General features: G+C 36.8%; 1 protein-coding gene across 3 annotated transcripts in view; it reads left to right on the top strand.

The window, feature by feature from the left end:
• Positions 1 to 26733, top strand: part of CRPPA (CDP-L-ribitol pyrophosphorylase A) — a 168652-nt gene that overhangs the window by 3999 nt on the left and 137920 nt on the right. For 2 of the 3 annotated variants that reach the window (XM_081147684.1, XM_081147685.1), the window contains exons 2-3: positions 7465 to 7741; positions 14475 to 14624. In XM_081147684.1, the coding sequence (XP_081003810.1) occupies positions 7465 to 7741; positions 14475 to 14624 (427 nt within the window). The remainder of the gene's footprint in view (positions 1 to 7464; positions 7742 to 14474; positions 14625 to 26733) is intronic. The other variant, XM_081147686.1, reaches the window with a different exon arrangement.

Raw genomic sequence — 26733 nt, 5'->3', positions numbered from 1 at the left:
AAATTGTAAAATCCACTCACAACTGATAGACTCATACATCTAAATTTTACTGTTTAAAAAAAAAATGTTTTTTCAGATCTGAAGTAGGAAGTAAAAATTTCTGCCAGTAATCTAATTTTTTGTTTTAAATATCTAAGGAAAGAAAACATCATTAAGGATGGTTAGACAACCTGGACTAGCTAAATAGATTAAAATGACAACCACAACAAAAGCAAGTTAGAGATGTAAATTTTGGCTTATTCAGACTCTTGGCAGCAGCGATGGGCTGAGTGGGGGTGGGAATTCTGACAATGGATTTGAACAATATCTGGAACAGTCTTTCCCATAGCTCCTGAGGTTTCTCTAGTTCACCTAGGTGGAGGACATTGCTTAGGATAACTTGTTCCTTGATATGGTCCCATGCTCATCAAAAACCTTATTATAAATTGGCTCCCCATACAAATCTTATTCTTTTTTTTTTTAATCCTCACCTGAGGATATTTTTTCCATTGCTTTTCAAAGAGAGTGGAAGGGAGAGAAAGACACATCAATTGGTTGCCACCCACACGCTCCCCCACCAGGGTGAGGGATTGAGCCTGCAATGGAGATATGTGCCCTTGGCCGGAATTGAACCCAGGACTCTTCAGTCTGCTGGCAGATGCTCTAACCCCTGAGACAAACCAGCTAGGGCCCATGCACATCTTCTGTAGGAGGAAAATGTGCTGCCCTACTAATAAGAAGCATTCCTGACTTTGTGAAAGTAATGCATATCATTTTATATTAAAATATTGGCATTCTAATTCATGTTTCAGTCCCTTATTAGTTTGGTTAAAATATGAGTTAGTCTTCTTGAATCTGGTAACTCTGCATGAATTTGAAAGAAAAAAATCTGTTTTCCCCATTTATATGTTTATGGAGACTGTAGTTTGTAATTGAGATTGAGTTGCTGTCTTTTCTTATCACTTCAGAAATCAATGAAAGCCCATTTTTAGTCAGTGTTTAAGACTCTTTCAATATATTTATTTGTGGATTATATGATTTTCTGTTTTTTCCTTTCATTTTTATTTTCTGTGTTTTATCCTATATTTCTGAAGCCACTGCAAATTCTGTTTGAACAAGATAGAACAGAAATAAATACATAAATGTTAATCCAAATGAGCAAGTTGATTGCTTGAATTAAGTGGAAAGTAGGAATGGAGTAGGGAAGCCAGGAGAAATATTTAGACAGGAATTGACAGGTTTTAGTGATTAATTGGATAAGGGATTCAGAAATAGAAAGGCATTTAGGAAGCTTTTGGTTGACTGATTACTCAGATATATGAATTTGACTTTAGAAAATTTTGTCTTAATGCTTCATTAATAAAAGGTTCAAGTCTGAGTCAAAGGAAGGAATAGGCCTATATTTTGTACAAAAAATACAAAAGGACTATGTTTTGTACAGATAAGATTGTTAGAAATTTGTGTTAAGTTCCCAGTGGCTCCCATAGGGCTCCTTCAATACAAGAGATAAGACCAGGACTGGTGGACTGGGCTTGACAACTGGAAGCCTTTGGTGGGGGTGGAAAGGAGACTTGACTGTACAGCCAGTCAGGAGCCAGCCCTTTTACACAGATTCAATATTTTGCTGCTAAAATATCAGGGTGGGTTCAGAAGAGTGGAAATCTATAAATTAGGGACATGGTACAATCCAGAGGCCTAATTTCCACGAAGACTGTCATGGCAGTGAGTCACAGCTGCCACTGTCCCTTGGGGCCAAACTTTTTGGCCTTATGACAGACGGCACTTTAGAGGTATTAACAGGGCCTGCTTTTCCATCTGTTTTTAAAATACATTTGTTTAAATCTTCTATATTCAACTGATCTTATTAAACTATCTGAGCAGAGTACTGCTGTAAATATCTTATTCTGAAAGAAAATAACATGTGAGATATATTATCTTTCTTTCCCAAAATGTCTGTAGGTATAATGGAGCTTGAGGTTAGGTTTGTGTTTTCCTGTGGAATGTGCTAGAGGGAAATACTCAGGAGAACTTGATAAAATCCGGCTACAGGGGGTTCAGTATGGACTTGCCTTCAGCTAAGGAGGTCAACCAGATCCATTTATTCACCAAATATTTGTTCAGTAGGCACTGTGTGAGGTACTTAGGGTCTTTCTCAGTTTCATGATTCTACATTATTAAAATTTAATACTGTGAAAGGCTCTTAATTCTATAACTATTAAAGAATGTGATTAAATCCTCTGAAACACAAACAGTACTTATAAGGCTTGCAAGTTGGGTATATGCTTGTTTGCCGAACAAAACAGCATAATAAGCCCATTATCTCTTAAGAATGATCTAAACTGATGTTTTCCAAACTTTATTATTGTGACCTGTTATGAGAATTACACTTTGCATCATGACTCAATGACAAAGACGTACTTCAATATGCACACACACACACTTGAAAGAATTTCAAGGAAAAAACCTATCCTTAGTATTTGCTATGCATTCTATTTTTTCTATTAACTTCTAGCTCATTTACTAAAAAATTTAGTATAATCTTAGTAAATTGATTTTATAACACACTAATGGGTCCTGAAATCTGTAGTTTGAGAAGCACTGATTTAAAACACTTTTCTATTTAGGGCTTCATACAATTGTGTGAAATAACCCAAAGCCAAGAGTTTATCTGTTGGTAATTAAGTACATCAACTTTGCGTTCTGTTTGATGGAACATAGATAATTATTTTATAGCTACTTTAAGGCATTCCAGAAAAAATGGGATTTACCTTTGGGAATTCATTTATTAATTCATTAACTCATTGAACAGGTACTTGAATGACTACTCTGTGTCAAGCAGTGTCCCATCATCTTTCTCCCTCTTAATTATTCTGTATTTTAACATTTAATTCAGTTGTTAGATGCTTGACGTTTGTTGAGTGACTAAATGAACACATGAATGAAGGAATACCTACTTTTGCTTGAATTATAAGAAATTTGACCATTTTTTTGATCACAAATGCAGCAGTATTACATGGTTCAACACTAATAACTTAAACGAAGTGCTGGAGACACAGTGATTCAGACATTATCTTTTCTCTCTTGAATTTTATGACCTCTTTCTCAGAGACAGCGTTAGTGCGTTTATGGAGGCTAACAATGTGAGCTCCAAAGTCAAACTGGGAGTCACCCAGGTTCCTTCATTTCCTAACTATGTGGTCATAGACAGATCACTGTGTCTGTGCCCACTGTAAAAATGGAGACTATGTAGTAACTTCGCTCATAGAGCTGATATGAGTATTGAGATATTACAGGATATTGCAGACAATGCTCTACACAGTACTTGGCACCTAGAAAACAATCTGTTCATCTTAGCTGCTGTGTCTGCTATTAATATTACTGAAAGTTTAGTAGGGGCAAGTCCCCGGGGTGTAGCCTTTGTTTTCTATGAGTTAGCAGCCTACTGAGAGAGAGAGAAAATGAAACAACACAGCCTGGTGCTTGATAAGACTCCCTAGTGATGAGTCCTCTGGAAGTGATGCTTCACCCAGAGTGGCAGGGAAATCTTCCTGAAGAAGGCCATATCTGAACTGCAAGCTGAAGAGTGTAGGACTCAGCCTGGAGTGGGTGGGGTTGGGGAAGTGATAGAGTCAGGTGATAAGTGTTGAGAGGCAAAGGAAGCTGCACAAGCAAAGACATAGGTGTGAGAGAGAATATAGTCAGTAGAGTAAGAGGGACATAAGTGCAGGGAGAAGTAGGCTGAGGTCAAGTCTTGAAGGGCCCTCCTCAAGAACCAGCAGGGGATGGCTTCAGGTTTACACTTGAGAAAAATCATCTAGAACTGGTGAGAATGGATTGTGTTGAGGTGAGAAGGAGACCAGCAACGAGGTTGGTGCAATATATTATGGGAGAGTTGTGCCCATGGAGACAGACTCATGGGAAACCCCATATTTTGGGGACACTGAAGAACTGTCACTGTCATTTGCTAAGGGCTTTGTGAAGTACAGTATAAACTCTAAACCATGTTAGTACAGTGTAAGTTCTATCAATTGTTAAATTTGCAAAAAGGAGTGGAGGATGGGTGGGCTAAAAAACAAAGCGCAACCCATACTTAGCTTATTCCAGAATCCCTTTTATTGCCTGCACAGATTACTACATATTTTATTCTTTGATATTCTGTGAATTATTTCAATGTTTATATGTTATCAAAATTCCCCCAAGTTACTTATATAAGTAATCCTGGTCCTCTAGGAGCCTTAGGATCTAGAAATTAGAGTAAAGAGTATAACACCTCAAAACAAAACAGTCCACAAAATCACATTGTATAGGCAAGGCTGTGTTTAGTCTTGATTTTTATAGCTAACTAGGTTAATGAAGAGAGCATCCTGTGTTTTTGTAATCCTTAAAACTCTGCAATGTTGTAAGATGTTACACTGCTCCTGGTAGATGAGACAGACCAAAGTCACTTGTTCATTCAACAAATAACTGAGCACCTGCTAGGTATTAGATGTAAAGAAATGGACAAAACAGATTGTCCATACTGTTGTGGAGCCTACATTCTAGAAGACAGAATGTTGTATAATCTTGATGAAAAATGGTAAAAGATTTTTTTCTCCAAGTATTTTTTTTTTGGCATAAGATTGTAATGTAGGAAAATAAGATATAATGTAATCTGTATATCAGATATCTTTCTGATTTGTTTCCCAGATTATGAGAGACAGCATAGTGTTGTGAGGATTACATGAGAGAACAGCATTTCTAATGCTTAAGACATAGTGCTCAATTGATGTTAGCTATTATTTACTTTATGTGATAACTGACTTATTTTGCCAATCTTGCTGACTAATGTAGATTACCTCTAATTTATCTCTTAAATCCCATCTAGAAGCTCCATCTGGTAGCCAGACTACCATCACTGTCTTGCTGGACTTCAGCAGTAGCCTCCCACCTGATCTATCTGCATTCTTTCTCTTTCTACCCAATCTATTTTATACCTTGCAGCCAGAGTAAAAAGTATGCTGTTAAATTTGTTTCATATTGCTTCTGTAAAAATTTCCATGAACCAAGTGGCTCATGCAACAGAAATTTATTTTCTTATACTCCTGGAGGTCAGAAGCCCCAAATCAGTCCCACTGGGCTAAGATACTGACAGTGCCCTGTTCCTTCTGGAGGCTCTAGGGACAATCCATTTATTTGGCATTTTCTAGATTCTAGAAGGTCACCCTGGACTTGTGGTCCTGTATCACTCTGACTGCAGCTTCTGTTATCACATCTCCTTCTTTGATTCATTTACCTCTGTCATTTACAAGGACTCTTAGAATTATTTTGCACCAACTGAGATATTCCTGGATGTTCTTTCCATCTCAAGACCCATAATCACATCAGCAACAGTATTTCGGCATGTAAGGTTACATGGTCACAGGTTTTGGGAGCTAGGAAATGGGACATCTTTTGGGGGCCATTATTCTGTTACCATCATGTCATAGAACAGTGTCTAGAACATTGGTGGAAGTGAGTTAATTTATATATTAGCATAAATGTCTTCTCATGCATTAAACTTTTCTATGGCTTCCTATTACTTTTAGGGTTAAAGATTTAAACCTCTAGAATGGCCTGGGAGGTCCTCATGGCCTATCCCAGCCTGGTGCTTTCCTGGGCCTCCAGCCTCTCCATGTGTCCTTCTCCCCCTTGCTCACAGAACTCCACTCTGTTTCTTCCCAGCCCCTCAGGACCTTGCCAAGGCCTCTGCTTCTCTCCCCCTCCCTCCAAACCCCTTTGCTTGTTTTCCTGCCATTCAACAGCTTGGATGGTGGAGCAAACTCTTCTCCCTAAAGGAGCATCATCTGGGACTTTTCTCTGCCGGTTAAATATTCTACTTGTACACAATCCTGGAGCCTGGACTGCCCCTTCATAGCACTTGATCACAGCTTGCAGTTGTTTATTGGTGTTCTTATTTGTTTCATCTTTTATCTCTGTGAAGGCGGTGACTATTTCCATTGTATACTCAATGCTGATCATTTATTTGGTGCTCAGTAAATATTTGTTAAAGGAATGGACTGAAAATGAAAAGACGGCGTGCCTGTCAAGTAGCTCTTGGTTTCTCTCATCAGTGTAGTATTCTTGTAGCCACAGGCAGAATGGGGTTTGGGTTATGAAAGGGGTTTGTCCAATAACAGATGGTAGGAGATTGATAATTATTGAGTAAACCAATGTTGTTTATTCCTTTTTCAATGAAGTAGAGAGTTAATTTCACTATTTAGTAATTTTTAGACCCCTCTTCCATCTCTTTAAAAACATGTTTAAGCCCTGGCAGGTGTGGCTTAGTTGGCTGAGTGTCATTCCATGCACCTAGAGGTTGCCAGCTCAATTCCTGGTCAGGGCACGTAGGGGGTAGGGGGTGGGTTGTGGGCTTGACCCCCAGTAGGGGGTGTGCAGGAGGCAGCTAATCAATGTTTCTCTCTCTCAGTGATGTCCCCCCCCCCCCGTCCTCTCTTCCTCTCTCTCTAAAATCAATAAAAACATATTTTAAAAAATTATGTTTAAGACTTTTAACTGTCTAGTATGAACATATAGAATCTCATTGGCCAGGGATCCCATTAAATTTTAAAGTGACCTTCATTCAGAGTTGACATCATAGTTCAGAGGGAGTTTTCCTGGTTAAGGCCTGTGGGCTGTGGAACACTGAGTCTAAAAATGACATCACCCTGTGTCGTTAGCACTGGTGTTCAAGTGAAGTCTGCCCAACTTCTTTAATGTAGTCCTCAATGTATGTCAGTAGTTCGTTTTTAAGAAAACAATTTACAACAGAAAAAAATTGGTTTATATTTTGTATTGGACTTAACAGATTAATTTATTTCTTTTAATTTTATATTTTACTAAGTTATGAGTTTTACCCATTTTATTCAAGTTTGACTTATACTAATTTAATTATTGTATTTTCCCCATTTAAGCTACAGTATTTCACCTTGATGTAGGCAAAATTTGTGTTAGTTATCCAGCTTAGTTGCCAATTCAATGAACTTTCTGAAAGAGACAGAGCTTTTGGAATTTAAAAGTGCTTTGAAGTGTTCCTGTTCTATGAGGAAAAAAAATTTGGAGAAAATCAATTTAAAAGTATATTCTTGTTATATCCTTTTTTCTCTACTGATTAATATTGTAATTATTCAAAATTAACTTTTCAGTCAGAAATCTGTGTGATATATCTATATATCATATCTGTTTTTCACACTATGGGTAGATAATTTCACACTACATATTGTGAAATACTGTGTTTCTATCTGTCTGTTTCTATCTATAGTGTGACATAGTCACTGGTGTTTTATTTTTTAACCTCTTTACTAGATTTGATAAAAATTCATAAAAGTGACTGTTACAAACTTTCAATTTTTAATCTCTCTATGAAGATATACTAGTACTTACTAAAAATTCAATTTTTTGTTATTAGCTTAACTTTAGTTGTTTTATAAGAAGCAATTTATATGAAATGTATACATACTTTCCTTTTAGAGTGTGTTGGATAAAGGACATTGTCGTGGCAGTGACTGGAGAGAACATGGAAACGATGAAAGGTATTATTCAGAGGTACCAGCATAAACGCATTTCACTGGTTGAAGCTGGAGTGACCCGCCACAGGTCAATATTCAATGGACTGAAAGCTCTGGCCGGGGATCAGCCAGACTCCAGGCTCTCGAAGCCAGAAGTAGTGATTATCCACGATGCTGTGAGACCTTTTGTTGAGGAAGACATCCTCCTGAAAGTGGCCACAGCTGCTAAGGAACATGGAGTGAGTATTTATACTTATAAGGATGGATAAGAGAGGCAAACTCTATAGAGTGAGTCCATTTGCTGAGTTTTGATAGAATTGTATTTAAATGTCAAGTTATTTAAAATGGGCATGGTGATCCAAAGATGTTAGAGTAATTGGTTTTAGGAAGTTTATAGTATTATAGATTGTGAGACTGTTCTAGAATTTCTTTGTTATAGTCATATATCAGAACGTAGTAATAATGCCATTAGAGTATGAAAATGTCTTAAGAAATCACTCAAAAGTCTAAGATTACAAATATACTAATTTGCTTGCCACAATTCTGCAGACCTACCCATGGAATTGTATTTACCTATGAGTTCTAATTGCCTGGGACCTTTTGAGCACAGGTTTTTGGTACATCTCACTGAATCCTCATAAAACCAGGTCCCCCGTATTTACCTCTTGTATTGGGTTACTTTCTAATATTTAAAGCAACAGGGGTTTTTGCATCTGTGAGCAGGTTCCACACCATAATTTCTTTCTATATTTGAATAGTGATGTTGCACAGGGTCTCTCAAGCATGGCACAGCTGACATTTTGGGTAAGATAATTCTTTGTAGTGGAGGCTGTCCTGTGTGCTGTGTGGTGGTTAGCAGCATTCCTGTTTACAGCCCCAACCCCCACACCAGTTATGTGGTGGATAATGATAATAAATTGACAGGGTTAACCATAATTAATCATAACATTACACGTTTTTATATTTTTTCTCCCCCCCAGTTTATTGAGATATAATTAACATAAAGCACTAAATAAGTTTAAGGTGTACAGCATAACGACTTGACTTAGGTCGATTGTGAAATAATCACCACTTTATTCCTTTCCTTAAGGTGAACAGTTGTCTCTGTAATTTAGTGAGCAATGGGGTATGGTGGCAGTTTAAGAATGGCTCTGGATATTTTGTTTCTTGAAAATATTTAAAGCACTTCAGTAATGGTAGAATCTTAAAGAGGACTTAAAATGTTTCTCTAGACATCATTTCTTGTATAGGAAGAATATACATTTCTTCATTAAACAGTAACTCGTTTTTACTTAGAAAGCCTCTAGTCATCCTCTAAAGTGAAACTGAAATTTATGTCATAATCAGAAACTTTGACAAGTGGTGTGTGGGTGTGTTTGTATGTGATGTCTTTGGGTTCTGCAGCCTGACTGTATTTACCAATGATTGATGGCACTTTGGAAATCCTATTAAGTTTACTATCTGTGCATCAGGAGGAACATACTTTCCCACTACTCAGTTTTGCAACTTTATGCAGTATGTTCTGGGCATGTTCTAAAATAGAGATGAAAAATTGCTTGGTCGATATTTGACTCAGTTTGGAAATTTGATGTTAGATAGAAGAGACCTAGGCTAATAATCACTTGTACTTGATCTCTGTTGGATGGTTTTGATCATAAACAAGTGCACTGAAGGTCAGAGTTTGGTCCTGGGTGGGGTTCAGGTAATGAGCTCCCCTGGGTCTTTGGATCCTGTGTCATTATCTATTGGAGAGACACTTTGGTGTTGATTTAATTCCTAGCTGTAGTGAAGCAACTTCTTTTGTGAGTAAGCAGTGAGTTCTGATTTAGTACGACATTTTAGGCTTACTTTGACAAAGAATTAAATGCCCAGGGAAAATGCTGAATTACTCCCTGACTGCCTGGAATAAGTGAAACTTGACCTGTTTCTGATGCTGGAGAAGATACTGTGTGAAAAAGCTTTTGTTTTACTTCTTTACCTGAAATCACCAACCCCTACATATCTGTTCAATGAATTACCTTAAACTGAAGTTGGAGAAGGGGTAGATAAAGGCAAAATGAGTGTACTTAGGGATTAAAATGAAATAACTCTTATTACATATCCAAGTGTTATATGCCTGATCCTATTCGATTTAAGGTAATGTTACTAGTTTCCATGAATGAAAGGTCAGTAGTATATAAAATGGAGGACTCCTTATTCTTTTTTGCTGTATATTTACTTTTAGGGTGTTTTGCAGTGATATAGTAAGTTGGACAGAGGTTTTTCTAAAACAATTGTATTTCTATATTGAATAAATAATAGATTATTTTAATTTGTCAAAAAAGGAGATTGGAAGTATTTTGTTATAAAATATTCAAAATCTTATAATTGCTAATGATTAGCTTTGAAGGTGTTATTCTATAAATATTTATTAAGTAGTATTTCAGTAAAGACAATTCAGCTAACTGAAACTATAATTACGAGGTTGGAGGATTTCTGATGTACATTGTCGTAATTAGCTTGAATGCAGATGCCCGAGGAGGAATGCCTGTTAGCACCTGCTATGTGGATGGGTGATAACTATTGTTCAATTTTGCTTTAAAAAGTAAACAGTAGAGGTGGGGTTCATTATTGCTCATTGTATGATTTATATCTACGATGATTTCCATGCATTGACATGTGGAAATACTTGGATAGATTAGCCTGGGAGGCAAGTAATCACCGTGGTGCTGAGCTGTTAAGCTTCCATTTAGGACTTATTACACTAATTCAGTGTAATAAGGGAGACAGTGTACTTGATAACTTGGGACTCATGCTTGATATAACAGACTTCCCAGATCACTGTATTTGGGAGGCAACTAACCATCTTTGTTCATACTTGTGTCATAATTTGATGCCTTGAATTTCAGAAAAGCTCATATAATTCAGGATTCATTGCATGTTAATTTCTGAACAAATGTCCTTTGCCATGGAACTAGGCATGGAGGACATGTCTATTAGCGTTAGCATCTTGCTTCTATATCTGTTTATACCGTATAGCTGGGTGAGGAGCAGTCAGAGAAAAGAAGGGTCAGCAAAGGAGTTATTTTCACCTGTGACCCTTTTCCTGGGCCTTTTGTTTAGTAAGACCCTGGAAGCTGATAGTCACTTGGTGCTTTCAGTTGTCTTCATGTTGTACTACTTTCTAAATGATCTTTTGGATTCCATAGACAGAGACCTACTAATTAATGAAATTCACCGTTCTGCCATGACATTTCAAATATATCTGATTTCTGGTGTCGAGAAGTTAGTTTTTAATAATAAAAAATGCGAGTCCATAAATACACATCTTAGAAATTTTCTTTTTAAAAATACTGAAAACATGCAGAAAACTTTGGACACCTCCAGATCTACCACCTCATATAATAAATAGAACTTTACTAGTCATTTTGAAACTGTGTCCCTGCCCTGAACTTATTAACTCCTCCCAGATGGATAAACACTACTCTGCTCTTTGTTTTTAATTGCTTTCTTGCTTTTTTCTTCAGTTTTGTAGCATGTATCCCTAAATAACATTTGTTAATGTGTGTATGATTTTTTTAGATTTTATTTTTTGAGGTATAATTGACATATAATTAATATATATTTGTATGTTTTTTTTAGTATAATGTATTTCATATATCTTGACAGTATTTTTTTGCACAGCATATTTGGGGAAATGTATGCATGGGAATCTGTGCAGCTGTAGTTCATTTATGATCACTACTTTATATTTCACAATTCATCTATTTACAGTTGATGGACATTTATTTTGCTTTTTTAGTTTTGCTAACGCAAACATTGCTAGTATGAACATTGTTATGCATATCGTCTGATGCACATGTGCCAGGATTTTTCTAGAGTCAAGATGTATGCAGGTTATCAGCTTTACTAGAAGAGGCTGAGTTATTTTCAAAATTTGTGTCAAATTATATTCTCATCAACAGAGTATAACGAAAGTTTGAGTTGCCTCACATCCTTACCGTCACTTGATATTTTTAGACTTATTTTTTCCTGATCCCGTTAGTGGAAAACGCTTTCTCTCTGTGGTTTAAGTTACCATTTTGTTAATGGGCTAGGCATTTTTTTCATCTATTTATGCACTTTATGTTGCTTGCTTTTTTTCCTTTTGTGTAGTTCACTTTTCCGTTTCATTGCATCTCAATATTTTGAAAAACTGATTCTTTTAAATAATGTATTTTATAAGTTTTAGATATTGATTCTCTCTTTCCCACATCCCTAGGACTTGTTGTTTGCTCATTTGTTTGCAAGTTCGCTGATCTATTTTATTTAAAAAATATATATCTTTATTGATTTTAGAGAGGAAGGGAGAGGGAGAGAGATAGAAATATCAATGATGAGAGAGTCACTGATTGGCTGCCTCCTGCATGCCTCCTACTGGGGATCGAGCCCACAGCCCAGGCATGTGCCCTGCTGGGAATTGAACTCCGATCTCCTGGATCCTAGGTCGATGCTTAATTGCTGAGCCACACTCGACCAGGCTTCACGGATCTATTTTAGTGAAGACTTTTTCCTCTACAGGGTGAAGCCTCTGATGTCACTTCTCAGAGGGTACAGTGTTGGGCATGTGGTTTCAGCAGGGTTATCTTTAACTGTGTTTCCTGATCTCTCTGTTATACTGACTGCCTCGGTTGATATCACACCCAACTGATGAGCTTCATTTATTGCCAGCTCATTACTCCTTTTTTTGGGGGGGGCGGGGGGGCAGGACATAAATTGCTCTGCAGTCTGATCCAGTTAAGCTCTGGCCCCTTTGCACAGGTGGTTTTCAAGACCAGTATTGTAGGTTTGCTCTAATCCCATGGAGGCTCTTGTTAGTTGTCTCTTTCCCTGGTGTTCTCTGGTAAACTAGCTGGCCTACAGTTTAGCTTTTTGGTCTCCTGTAGCTATTGGCCTCCTCTTAATTGCTTACCATGATAATCTCATTTCTTTTGAGAGTGCCCTTGGGCTTAAACTACCTCATGCTCTTTTCCAAATAGGGTGAGTTTCCTTGGGGAAAGCTTCATTGCTCCCTGTTCATAGAGCCTGTCTCTTGCCTTGTGAATAATCACTGCACCACTGTGGAGCTGTGGGTGGGCATGATGACTTGTGTCTCAAAGTGATACGCCTACTTCATGAGTAGGGTGCTGCATGGGAGCATTAGAAGGCTCCCATATTCTCTTTTTGCCTCTTCTGGTATAGAACCTGTGCACTATGTGTGATCTGGGGCCAGAGAGATCCAGGCCCCAGTCTTCTCTGCCTCCCATTTCCGGGGCGGATTCTCACCCTGTAGGTGGGTGTCTCCAACCTCTTGGCCACACCCATGTGTTATTTAGCCTCAGTGAGTGACTGGAGCTGAGCAGGATGGGAAATGTTAGCACTCGGCTTCTCCCATTGGGAATTAGTCAGAGAGGGAGCCCCATTTTTTGGCCATACCTATTCGAAGAGGAACCTCAGTCATACTAAACTGGTTGTGGAATGAGAGAAGAAACGGATCGTGAAACGAGCACCACAGGCGCTCTCTGTTCTCACCGAGGTTTAGTAGATTTTCTTGAATAAATGTTCCCTAATTTGCTGAATGCCTTTAGGACAATTTTCAAAGGCTTTTACATGTTTGTTTTTTAAATACTTTTCACTGTTTATAGTTGTTTTGCTGGGGAGCTTCTAATGTTGACAATTTGTATGTCTCATGTTCTCTTTTAAATAAATTTTTATTCCATGGCTTGGCATAAAATTACCTGTAAGTAGTTGTAATGGAAATTTAATTTTTTTTCTTAAAAGCTATGTCAGAATACATGTGTGTGCATGTGTTTCTTTCCTGTTTTGTCTTCTTACCCCTACTGATAGGCTTGGCCATTTGGGCTTGTTCCTTACCTACCTTACCTACCTTTCACCTACTTGGACATCACTTCCTCCCTGTCACCACTGGCTGTCTCCTCATTATTGCTTTTACACCTAGGGTCCAAATTTTTACTTGAGTCACTGGAAATGGTGACACAGTTGTAAACTCTTTATGTGGCTCATAATTAGCTTTGATTTTCAGCCAGTCTCTTGACTTTTGTGAACTAGTTCATTGACTGTCTATCTTACTCAGATGTTGGGATTAAGACCAAATTTGTTGTATTTGTGTATTAGCTTCATGTGCTGCAACCCCCATATAGCAATTATGTGGAAGACAGGGTATTTTGGATAAAATAGAAGGAGGTTTAGTTTAACTCCCTACCATAGGAACTATATTTTAAGGCTACTTCTCCAAGGCAGCTGTTTGGTAATGACCTTTAAGACTATATTACAATGAAGCTGTATTAAAGATAAAGGTAAAAATTGTCAGATATGAAGGTGTGTTTTTTAAATAAAGTTTAGATGCATCTATTAATGAAACAGCTTTTATCAGAGCAATTGATATTAATGTATATTTTGCCTGATATTTTTCCATTAACGCTGGGTTTGAAGGGAACTGCTTTTCTCAGGAATTAGAGCAAGACATAAATTCATTGTTACACGGGCTGTTGTTGAATCTCATTTTGGGGATCTTAGGGAATATGTCAGTTTCCTTAATTACGTTATGTGTAAATTAAATCTTTTGAAAGCACACGAATTAGTAATTCATGAGTAATCCATTTCAGTTCTTTCATAATAGTCTTTCTCTTTCTTTCCCCCATCTCCAGGGAATACCCAATTATATCTTTGCCTCCTTTTTTAGAATTTGGCTTCAACAGCCTGTACGAAAAGGATTTTGAACCTATACTGAAGAAAATTTTCTTAGTCTATGAAACTGTAATATTAGGAGATTGGTTTCTGATGTGACATGATTTGATCTATGAACCAAATGAACACTTGTTCAGATATTTTCTTGAGGTAGTTTGCTGAATGCATAAGATTTGCTTCCAAAAATAAAATGCAGAGTTTAGAATCTCACTTCAGAATATTTTCTAGGGGAAATAAATGTGTTGCTTGCCTCTGTTTGTTACTTAGGCAGCAGGAGCAATTCGACCTCTTGTATCCACTGTCATCAGTCCATCTGCCAATGGTCACTTAGACCACTCACTAGAACGTGCCAGACACAGAGCCAGTGAGATGCCACAGGCTTTTCTGTATGATGTGATCTATGCAGCATATCAGCAGGTAAGACTTCTGGCCTTCTGAGAAAGTTGCTGTGTTGAGGTTATCCTAGATTTGGAGATTTTCTAGAAGAATTCATGGGACTCAGTATATACTCATGGCTTGAAAAGATTACAGTGAAGTGAGGATGCTCACCTGGATCCTGTGAGGAAGAGACATAGGCAGAGTCTGGAGGAATCCATGTGCAGGCTTCCTTATGTTCTGTCCCTCCCCTGAAGGGGAGCATAAACACCACCTTCCCCTCCAGCAAAAAAATGAAGCAACATATGTATGGTATTTTTCCCCAAGGATGCCCAGTAGAGACTTGGTGTCCTAGGTGTTTATTGGAGTTGGTCACATAGACATCCTGCCTACCACATAAAAAAAGCCCAGATTCCCAGAGGAAAGCAGGTGTTTAACATAAACCATATTGTTTATGCAAACAGTCTGGGCACAGTGAGCCACCCTTATCAGTTAACTGTTCAGTGGGAATACTCCAAGAGCCAGTTTCCCAGGTGCTGGCTGAGGGCCCACCTCGGTAGCAGGTGTTTCTAAGGACAGCAGTCTCAGGCTTTTTGTGATAAAGTTTCTGCACAGCTGTGTAGACATTTTGTTAATTAAAATTTTTAAGGTAAGTTCTTTTAAAACAGCAAGTAATTTATTCATGTCTAGATTATACTGGATTAGATTTGTTTTGTTTTTCATGTTTTGGAAATATTTTTGTACTTATGTAAATTTTACTGCCATTAATTTGCAAATTTATTGGTTAAACAGTTGTTGAATATCAGGCATTATGCTTGTCAGAAACTTCCCAATGAAATATAAGTTAGAGAGACTAGTCCAGTGTGTAGTTGATGTTAGACAACCAGTAAATATGAGGTAATGGTAATATGAATATTGACATTTATAATAAAAAAATACCACGTTTTGGATAGAGGGTAGTTAATAACATACATACTTTAAATTATGACTGAATTTTGACTATCAGTTACTGTTTTAAAATGAGATTATGTAAAGTAGAATCCATTTTAATGATATGAATAGTCAGTCATGGTTTATATTGTTTTCTTAAAATAATGAATTTGAAGTATAAGAATTTGCCTGCATTTCATCATTAATCATATAAATGTTATGCTACCATATATTTCTTTGTTTTTTAATCCAGATATCCTACTTTATAGCCTAAATCTTGCTGAGCTAGACTACATCTGCCATCTTTCCTGAAATTAATGAAAGAATTTGTTTATTCTTATGTAAACATTTATATTAGAAAGAATAAATATATGATAGTTATAGTTTAGACAAAAATTTGAATATAATCTCACAGTCCTCACATTAAACTATCATGTTTCAATGGATTTTGCTGAAGAATTAAACCCTGATGCACTGAGGCACTGGATCTCAAGTACATGTTTCCTCCTTTCTGAAACTTCACTGCCTTCTTATCTTGCTACACATATCCCTCAGATTTTAGGTAGATTATCACTTTCCTGCTCTCCGGCTCCCTCCCCAGACTAGGTTAGGTCAACACACTATAAGTTTTCCCAATGCCCTGTTTTTTTCTGCCCAGCATCAAAATGATAATTAATTACTTGGGAAGCCATTTATAAAATATCTGACTCCCCTGCTAGACTCTGAGCCTTGCGAGGCAGAAACAGTATCTGTCTTGTTCTTAGCAACCTGTGTGATATATAATTAGTACCAAGTACATATATGTTCAGTGGAACAAACATACAAGATGTGTGTGAGCATAAATATATGAAAAAGGGCCTATGTACTTGTGCTTCCCTCTATCTGGGCTACTTTCTCCAAATAATCACAAAGTGTGTTTTCACTCCTCATTTAGGTCCTTGTGCAAATGTCACCTCCTCAGAGAATCCTGCCTTGATAATCTCACATAAAATAGCATCCTCCATCATGTATTTTTTTTATTCTGTGTTAATTTACCTTGTTAGATATCACTTCTTGACATACCCCTATTTTGATGTCAGTTCCATGAGTGCAGGGACTTTTTATATCTCTAGCACCTGGAAGAGTTCATAGCTTACACGAGGTTCTTAATATTGTAAAATGAATGGATTTTGTGGATACACACATATGTATATGTAGATACATATTTATGTTTTAACATTAATGTCAATTATTATATAAAAGCTTTGCATAGGGATAATATATATTCATATATGTATGCATTTATAATTTTTTCCTAGAACCTTTAAAAGAATCATCTGAACAATTATTAGAAGTATGGGCAAAGATTTGTGTATAAAGTTGGTGATGGCACTATTTTTGTAAGTGTGAAATTCTATGCAGCCTATATTTCTAGAGACCAGTTAGTGACACTGGTAGAAATTTTAAAGAGTCACTTAATGGTGTGTTTCTGTAGAGTTTTTGGTGTGAAAATGCTCATGATAGGATGTTATATTAATAATGATATAACATAATGATGCAAAGTTATATTAATAACTATATATAAAATATATTCTGTATCCTTATAGATCTAAATGTATGTGTGCAGAAAAATTAATTGCATAATTGAATACTGAAGTGTTATTGATGTTTATGTCTGGGTTGATATTAATTTAAAAGTCATTAAAAAATCTAATGGTATGATAGATATTTAAGATACATAAATACTTAAGTGTAATTTCTATTGTTTTTTGAGATTTTTCCTGTAAGTAGCTATTTGTTTATTTGTTGTTATTGTTGTTGCTTAAGATCGTCTAAAATTTAATTTCATTTCTTGGGAATTTTTAATGACACATTATGAGGTTGCTAAAGGGAAATATTGCTAAATTAAGGAATATCAAATTCAGTAGTGAAAATTTTACAGTCTTTAGGAACATGGGGGAAAACCTCCAAAATTGGTCCAGAGGATTATTAAATATTCAAATATATAATTATTCTATGCACTTTTAGGAAAAATAAGAATTTTTTGTAGAAAGAAGCTTTTCAAATTACATAAATTCGTTTCTTGAGAAAATTGATGGGATGATCACAGATGGCATCCTGGACTTTATTGTTAGAGACCTGTCTCATTTCTAACACTCAACTTTTTAGGTTCTTCTCAGAAAGAGAATTTTAGAAGGTAACTTGTTAATTAAGTTTGCATGAAAGACATAGTAGGACTCAACCAGTGAAAGAGTTCTCCGGGATGTTAATTATGTTGTACCTTTTGGTTTGATATCTTAGACTTTACTATGGAGATATTTAATATTTAAAATTTATAGCTTCTCAATCTCCATTATAACAGTTTTTAAAAAGTGCCTGTTTAACTTGAAAGGCTAAAAGCACACTTAAGAAACACAATCAAAGCAAACCCTTCTATTATTAAAGATTCCTGTCACATTAGTCTCCAGGTACAAGAATATAATAATATTAAAGGAATACAACAGGAATTTCCTGTTGTAATATGTATCCTGCCCCTATCCACATGCACTAGAATAGGTAGAACTTGTATCTTGTACTGAGGGCTAACACATCGGGCTTCAAGTGCTGAGCTGACAAGAAACAAGTCAAGAAGACTGAATTTTATGAGAGTATCTTTTCTTTATATCCACAAGCATTACAATTTTCAGAGGTTTTATTGCCATTTTTACAGCGTGTAGTTCCCCCAAGGAGGGGACTTTAATGAATGTTTAGTTGGGCCCGACTGGATTTGAAGGAGATTAGGAACAGCCTCAGAATAGTCTCAGAACTCTCATGTTCCATGGGGTTTTGAAAAGGAAACATATGAAGGGATAGGAGGAGGGCACAAATCATTTTTTAACAAATGGAGGATTGAGGACTGGACAGGAGTGAAAACATTATTGGGGGAAGAGTGAGTGAATGATGAAAGAAAATGTGAAGAAAATGAGTGAAAAAGAGAAATGAGGGATTTAAAGATAAAGCTTTCTGAGTCCTAAAGAGCTGACTTGTTAGGGCCATCATTTCCCCCCTCATAATCATTAGCTGCAAACTGTGGTACCAAGCTGCAAATGTCATTAATAAAACCATGGTCTATATGTTCTTTATGGTACTTTATAAGATAAAATAAACTCACAGCTTTGTGGTGTTTTTAAAGTTATTTAAACACTTTCCGAAGTTACGCTTTTTCCTATTTGTCACATTTCTCATGTTTTGATCCTGTTCCCTCTTTGTTTCCCCTGCCTTTATTTTTTCTTCTTCCAATTTTTCTAGGTAGGCTTATAAAGCCAGATCATTTTCCTGGTCTCAATTTTGGAAAAATTCAAAAGCATTGTAAAAAAAAGTACAGATACTTTCTGTGACACTGGCTGCACTTTTGAGAACAATGTCTTACCCTCCAGAACTTTCTTAATAGCCGAAAATTATAAATTATTTTTGTTCCTTATTTACTTTATGTGTATGATACCAGTTTATAAATGACTTTCACAAATTTGCTTTTCTTTGAATCTTCCCCTGCCATATATGACACATCCACAGCTAACATCATACTCACTGGGGAAAAACTAAAAGCATTTCCCTTAAGATCAGAAAAAAGAAAGGGAATTTTACTGTCACTACTCTTATTTAACATAGTACTGGAAGTCCTGGTCACAGCAGTCAGATAAGGAGAAATAAAAGGCATCCAAATTGAAAATGAAGAAGTAAAACTGTCATTATTTGTAGATGACATGATACCCTATATAGAGAACCCTAAAAACTCCACCAAAAAATTACTTGAACTGATAAATGAATTCAGTAAGATAGCAGGATACAAAATATATATCCAGAAATCAGTTGCATTTTTATATAACAATAATGAACTATCAAAAGGGGAAACTAAGAAAACAATCCTATTTATAATTGCACCAAAAAACAAAACAACATAGGAATAAAGTTAACCAAGGGTGTAAAAGACCTGTGCTCAGAAAATTAGAAGACACTGAAGAAAGAAATTGAAGAAGATACAAAAAATGGAAGCATATACCCTGCTCATGGATAGGAAGATTTAATACTGTTAAAATATTGATACTACTGAAAGCAATCTGTAGATTCAATGAAATTTCTATCAAAATACCAATGATGTATTTCACAGAACTAGACAAATAATACAGACATTTATATGGAACTACAAAAGACCCCAAATAGCCACAACAGTCTTGAGAAAGAAGAACAAAGTTGGAGGAATCACAATAACTGATATCAAACTACACTACAAAGCCACAGTAATCAGAACAGCATGGTACTGACATAAAAACAGACTTATAGATCAATGGAGCAGAGAGAGCCCAGAAATAAACCCATGCCTATATGGTCATTTAATATTTGACAAAGGAGACAAGAACATACAATGGGCAAAGACAGTGTATTCAAAATGGTGTTGGAAAAATTGAACAGATACATGCAAAAAATGAAACTAGACCATCTTCTTACACCATATACAAGAATAAACTCAAAAAGGATTAAAGACTTAAGTATAAGATTCAAAATTATAAAACTCCTAGAAGTAAATGTAGGCAGTAAAATCTCACACATTTCTTGTAGCAGTATTTTTTCTGACATATCTCCTCAGGCAAGGGAAACAAATGAAAAAATAAACAAATGGGTCTCCAGCAAACGAAAAAGGTTTCGCACAGCATAGGAAACCATTAACAAAATGAAGAGACAATCCACTGAATGGGACAACATACTCGCTGATGATACATCTAGTAAGGGGTTAATATCCAAAATTTATAAAGAACTCATACAATTTAAAACCAAAAAACCCAAACAATCCAGTTGTATAATGGGCAAAGGACCGAAATAAACACTTCTATGACATACAGATGTTTTGGTGTTATGTCCAAGAAATCACCACCAATAGCAACGTTGAAAAGATTTTCCTCTGTTTTTTTCTAGGAATTTTATAGTTTTGTATCTTATGTTTAAGTCCTTAACCCAGTTTGTATTTAATGTTGTGTGTGATGTAAGATAAGGGTACACTTTCATTGATTTGCATCTGGATATCCAGTTTTTGCAGCAACATTGGTTGAAGAGACTATTTTTTATTCATTGTGCACTTCTGGAACTCTTGTGGAAAATCAGGGGAGCTTAGATATGTGAGTTTCTCTAGGCTCTCTGTTCTATTCTATTCTATTGGTCTATATCTCTGTCTTTAGTACCACACTGTTTCAATTACTATAGCTTTGCAATATACTTTTAGATCAGGAAGTATGATTCCTCTAGCTTTTTTCTTTAAAAAAATTTTTGAGCTGTTCTGAGTCTTTTGTGGTTCTCTATGAATTTTAAGATTGCTTTTTCTATTTCTGTAAAAAGTGCCATTAGGATTCTAATGGGGATAACACTGAATATGTACATTGCTTTGGGAATTATAGACATTTGAACAACATTAAATCTTCCCTTTCATGAACGTGGGAAGCTTTTCCATTTACTTGTGTATAAATTTCTTTCATTGATGAACAGCTTTTTTTTTTACCCTTACCTAAGGATATGTTTATTGATTTTTTGTTTTTGTTGTTTAGTTGTAGGAGTGTTTTATGTATTCTGGATATTAACCTTTTATCAGATAATAATTTGCAAATATTTTCTCTCATTTCATGGATTGCTTTTTCACTCTGTTGATAGTGTCCTCTGATGTATAAAAGTCTTTAATTTTGATATGATCAATTTGTTTTTTTGTTTTGTTGTTGTTGTTTGTGCTTTTGGTGTTGTATCCAAGAAATCATTGCCAAAGTGAATGTCGTGAAGATTTCCCCTATGATTTCTCCTAAGAGTTTTATGATTTAGGTCTTACATTTAGGCTTTTGTTTCATCTTGAGTTACTTTTTGTATGTATGGTGTTAGGTAAGTGCTGAACTTCGTGCTTTTGCATGTGGATATCCAGTTTTCCCAGGGCCATTTGTTGAGAAGACTGTCATTTTCCCCACTGAGTAGTCTCTGCACCCTTGTGAAAAATCATTTGACCATATACACAGGGGTTTATTTCTGGGCATTCTATTGTATTCCATTGATCTATATGTCTCTCTTTATGCCAGTATCATACTGACTTGATTACTGTAGTTTTGTAGTAAGTTTTGAAATCAGGAAATATGGGTTCTCCCACTTTTTTGTTCCCTCTCAAGATTATTTTGGCTATTTGGGGTAATAATGCACTCTTTGATGTCACTGACTCTAATCATATTTCTTTAATTGTTCCTTCTGTCTTCATTGTCTCTCATAGTACCTGAAAACTAGTAGCTATATAATAAATGTTATTTTGAGAATTAAAAAAACAACTATAAAGACTTTTTATAGTATAGAATATGTAACTGTCTTACAGACAGCTATGAATGTTTCCCTTATGTACTATAGAGTAGAAAACTGGACTTACAGTAGACACCTTGGAGAATAGTACTACCTATTTTTCTCATGCCCTCACCCTAGTTCACACTTGTTCTTTAGGAACCATGTCTTAATAAGACGCGAATATGTCTCTACCTGTGTGGACAAATTTTTAAAGTGCAGTCTGGACGCATTTCAATTTTGAGTGCCTTTAAGAACAGCAGAAGACAAACGATGAAGCGAGCGAGGACACAGAATCAGACTGGAGAGAGGATATCAAAAATAATAGGGTTGTTACTTTCTTCTTGTGGTTTGTCCTGAGTTCATGTTATTGAATTGGGAAAACAGGATCCTGGGAAAAACATTTTCAGTCCGGTAGATTACTGGAAATCTCTTCTATGTTTGTACTTTTCTGGTGAGAAAGTTCAAGGTGGGGAATGGAATGTGTGGGAAGAGGCATACAATGGAAACACTTATTCTGTCATGAGCAGTAGGGCCTCTTGGAGTTGTCAAGTGTTTTTTGTTTTATGTTCTAAAACCCTGATCTCTTTGTTACAGAATTTGGCAAGAAAAGCTGATTTTAAAAAATAAACAGGAATGAACTGAGAGGCATATGTCTCTTCTTGATTTTTTTACTGCAGGACTTTGCATCTCAAAGAAGGTACTGACTTCTGGAGGACAGTCAGGAGAGGGCAGGAGTTGTAAGGATGTTTGAGAGGTTACACAGATGGACACTGAAAACTTATACATAAGTGACCATCAAATTCTAGGCTTTGTATGTTGCCAGTGCTGACAGACACTAGTATCCAGGCAGTCCTTCTAAGTCATACTCCTCCAAGGGTGCTAGAGCTCTAGATCACCAAGAGATACCGTTATTTAATGTTAGAGGGAAGAAATGAAAAACATTTTGGTTCACATGAATGCTAAAGGAAATCCTGTGAGGTATGGGTTCATCCAGAATCAGATGATAAAATAAATTTTGATCTCACTTTGGCCTTTGGCCTTTTAGGTTAATTTGTGTAGTTTATGCATTAGCGTCTGGGTGGTAGCTTGAGCAGCTCATGGCAAAACAATACTGGTTTCCTAGGCAGAGCTCAGAGCTTTAACTCTTATTCGAGACTCTTTTATTTTAGAAAAATTGCAGAATGATGGAAAAAGTATAGTGAGATATTTTGAGGATATACCTTATCATGAAGGAATATGAATTTTAAAATTTATGTAACTTTATTCATACCTTTTTTTGCATACTGCTTCTGTGTGTTAAGCAGATGAATTAATGAGAAGTTTTTTCTGTGTATATCTGAATTATGTGCTATTCATTTGTGGTGGGTGTTGCTGTGTCAGTTTAGTTAAATTGGGAACTATTTTTCTTGGTTAAATTGGCCAGAACAGCCATCTGAATGAAATTTAGAAGACTGAAGTAAACCAGAAGCCATTTTCTCTTGTCTTTTTACTGTCAGATGGGGTGACCAACAGACACAAAGATGCCTGGTGGGTTCCAGCCTGTCCTTGCCATCTTGCCGTGTTCCTGAATGCTAGAACTATTGAGTTTCACTAGCTCTGGTTCATTACCAGATACTTGGCTGAAGACTCATTGAGGCAGTAGCTATACACATGCAACTGTTTCTCATGGCTTCCCCTGAAGGCCTCCCTTTAGTGGCTGGATATGCTTGTCTAGCGAAGTTGATTAGCCAATGATGTCTTCTCTGATCCTTCAACTTGCCCATCCAGTCTGTGTCTTCCCCAGGGACACAGCAATGTAAGATCTAATTCCTATACCCTGTCACATATCACTTCCAGTGGTTCTGCTCCCCAGACTGATACACCATTTAATTCAAATGGGACTTGTGTCTATACTATGTGCACTTACATGTTGTACAAGCAACTCTGTTTTGTTTTTTGTTTTTTTGTTACTATCACTAAATTATTATTTTTTTAACCTTTTTTAGGAAACAATACATTTTTAGAAGGTATACACATGTCTCTTTAAAAGTAATACTTTTATGTGGTGTTTGGTGCCAAATTTGTTTCAGGTTTTAATATAGTTTTCTTCTTGGGTGTTTCACAAAGTATTGCCAAAAGAACTAGAAGGAAAGTTTTGCTTTTAAGTGGTTCTGGCAGGGTTTTGTTTTATTGGTCTGCTGCCTAGAATATTGAAAAATCAAATATAATGACATGATGTTATTAACTACTAATATTAAAGCTGGATGTTTGGGAGCCACCTCTCTCATAGAGGATAGTGAGATCTGAAGTAGTTCTCTGGGATCCAGCCCTTCTAACTCCTGCCCTTCAACATGTACTTAAACATCATAGACTTTTAACTAAAAAGTTAATCATTTCCCTACACGTGATTTCAAGGTTTGTCATTATTTTATGGACAATATTATTTGTGGGGATTAATATCCTGAGCAAGAGTTTGATATTTCAAAATATTATCTAGAGATGTAACTTAGTATTATCTGGGCAGTTAAAGAGAATATTTTCATATGCTTTTGAATAAACTCATTTTTTCCCCCTCACATTTTTTAGGACTAGTGGAAATCAGTATTTTCACTGAGAATATTTTGGAGAAAGATTTCTTGTTAGTGAAATTTTATGCGCACTGCTGAATGCTAAGATGGACGTAGTCTTCATAAACCTCACAGCGGGTAGTCTGAACATAAAATAGAGGTACTAGTTGCCTGCTTACAGCGCACCAAGTCCTCGAATAACATCATTTTGTTCAACGTCATTTTGTTATAACAATGATGAGATGCCGTAGGAACTTAACTCCTGTTTATATCAATTAGCCTATGGCAGTGATGATTTTCAGTGGGTGTACCATAAGAGTTTTTAAAACATGCAATACCTGACTGTTTAGTCAGGGGCACTGACTTCTTCTCCCTTAAATTGTCAAATAAAAAAAAACCCACACAACAATAACCAACACAGCGATAGTCGTCCAGTGTGAATGAATCAAAATTATACCTATTTTTCCTTTTGTCAAATTGACAAAAAACATATTTTTTGGTGTGCTGCAGAATTTTAGTAATTAGTTTATGTGTGCCATGAGATGAAAACGCTTGGAAATTGCTGGCCTGAGGTAAAATTGTTTTCGTTATACGTTGTTTTGCCACAGTTCCAACAACCTATGATGATATTACATGAGGACTTACTGTATTTTCTAGGTTCTGTGTTAAATCATTACCCCGGGCTTTGGCTCCTAGTAATGACAAAATAGCTTGAACAGCCAACTCTCCAGTGATAAAAATTATATTCTGATATCTGTCTGTCTCTATTGAGCAAGATAGAGACATGTATACAGAGAGATAAGATATACACACACACACATATATATGTAATGTACATATTTGCATGTGTATAATGGCAGTGAAGTCTAACCAAAAGTAGGGAAAAAATCAGAAGGGATTCAACCCTTCAGAGACAAGTCACACTGGGTACGGTCCACATTTCCATGGTGTGGCACTCAGCTCTAAATCCACCCTTCACTGCCTTGCTGCATCCATCGGACATCTTTCGTTTGCCAAGAGGCTTGAAGCTTCATCAGTGGAGGATGCTAAAGGGACACTGCTGGAAGAAGGGGCTTTTCTTCCTCCTTCCGAGATGTCTTCTTGCTGCCACAGCTGCCGCCGGCACATGTCTGTGGCACTCAGTGCCCTTCCGTCTTTAGCAGGTGTTCGATGCCAGCCTGGCCTGCCATTCTGTGCCTGCCAGCTTCTGCCTGCTGACACCTGGTGGAGGTTCCCCTCTGCCAGCCCTGGACTGCGGTTTCGTGCCTGCCAGCCTTGGTTTCTTGGTATTCCAGCGGTGGGCTGCCAGCTTGTCAGTCCCTGTCTGCAGCCCTCTGTTCATCAGCCTCAGGCTTCTGCCACCCAGGGGGAGGCTCCCGGCTTGCCAGTCCTCCCCTATGGTACCCACTGTACCAGCCTTGGCCGCCTGACTGTGCACTATCTCTGGCCCAGGTGAAGCCTTGAAACTTCCCCACCTCCGGAGGGCCGCAGCCAAATCTTCTTCAATGAGGATTGAATCTCAGTCTTGGAGAGTGCCCCCGACCCCTACCCTCTCCTTCTTTCCAAGTTTGTGTCTTTCTTGGGTATTTTCCTTCAGATTCTGTATATTTTTTAGAGTTCTGTTTTATTCGTTCTTACTAGTGAAACCATAGCAGTAAGTTAATCATGCTGTAAATTAAATCTTTCTTGTTCAAAGTATTGTAGTTTATAACTCCTGACTGAATGTTGAATGATACATTTGGTGTCCCACACTCCTCACCCCCTCCGCCAGGTCACTTCTCAGTCCCTATAGTGGCAAGGCGGAAAGCTGCTATTATTATTATTATTATTATTATTATTATTATTTTATTATTTGTCCTGAGAATCCAGAGGATGGAATGTGGGCCTGCTGGGGAAGTTGGGAATTGAGGGAGATATTGCAGAATGTATGGAGCCCCAGAGGAGGGAGGCAGGATTGTGTGCACATAAAACCTCAAGCTTTTGTGGACTCCTGTGCATATATGGAGCAATATTCCAAGGGACCCAGGGGCAAACATGAACTGGAAACCTGAACGAGATTAGCAGAGACTTCAGCAGCTGCTCACCCCAGCTTACAGAATTATAACATTAGCCATATCACATCTTTATTCACTTATATATTTCTTACTTTAAAATTTATAAATAGCAATTAAATATTAGAATGTATTATTAATTAAACAAGAGAGATGACTCCCTATTACTTAATTTAGAGTTACTTGCCCTTTGCTTTGATTGCACTTCTCATTTGGGTGTCTGAAGTGCCTAAGCTTCCACTGTGAGCAGGCATTTCCTTCCTGGGTGAGTTGGGAGTTTGTCTAGAGTGGGGATTGACTGAGTACACC

Source organism: Miniopterus schreibersii, assembly GCF_964146895.1.
Source record: "Miniopterus schreibersii genome assembly, chromosome: 9".
NCBI classification, from domain to species: Eukaryota; Metazoa; Chordata; class Mammalia; order Chiroptera; family Miniopteridae; genus Miniopterus; species Miniopterus schreibersii.
The sequence above is the reverse complement of the archived record's forward strand: the minus strand, read 5'-3'. Positions and strand labels throughout refer to the sequence as shown.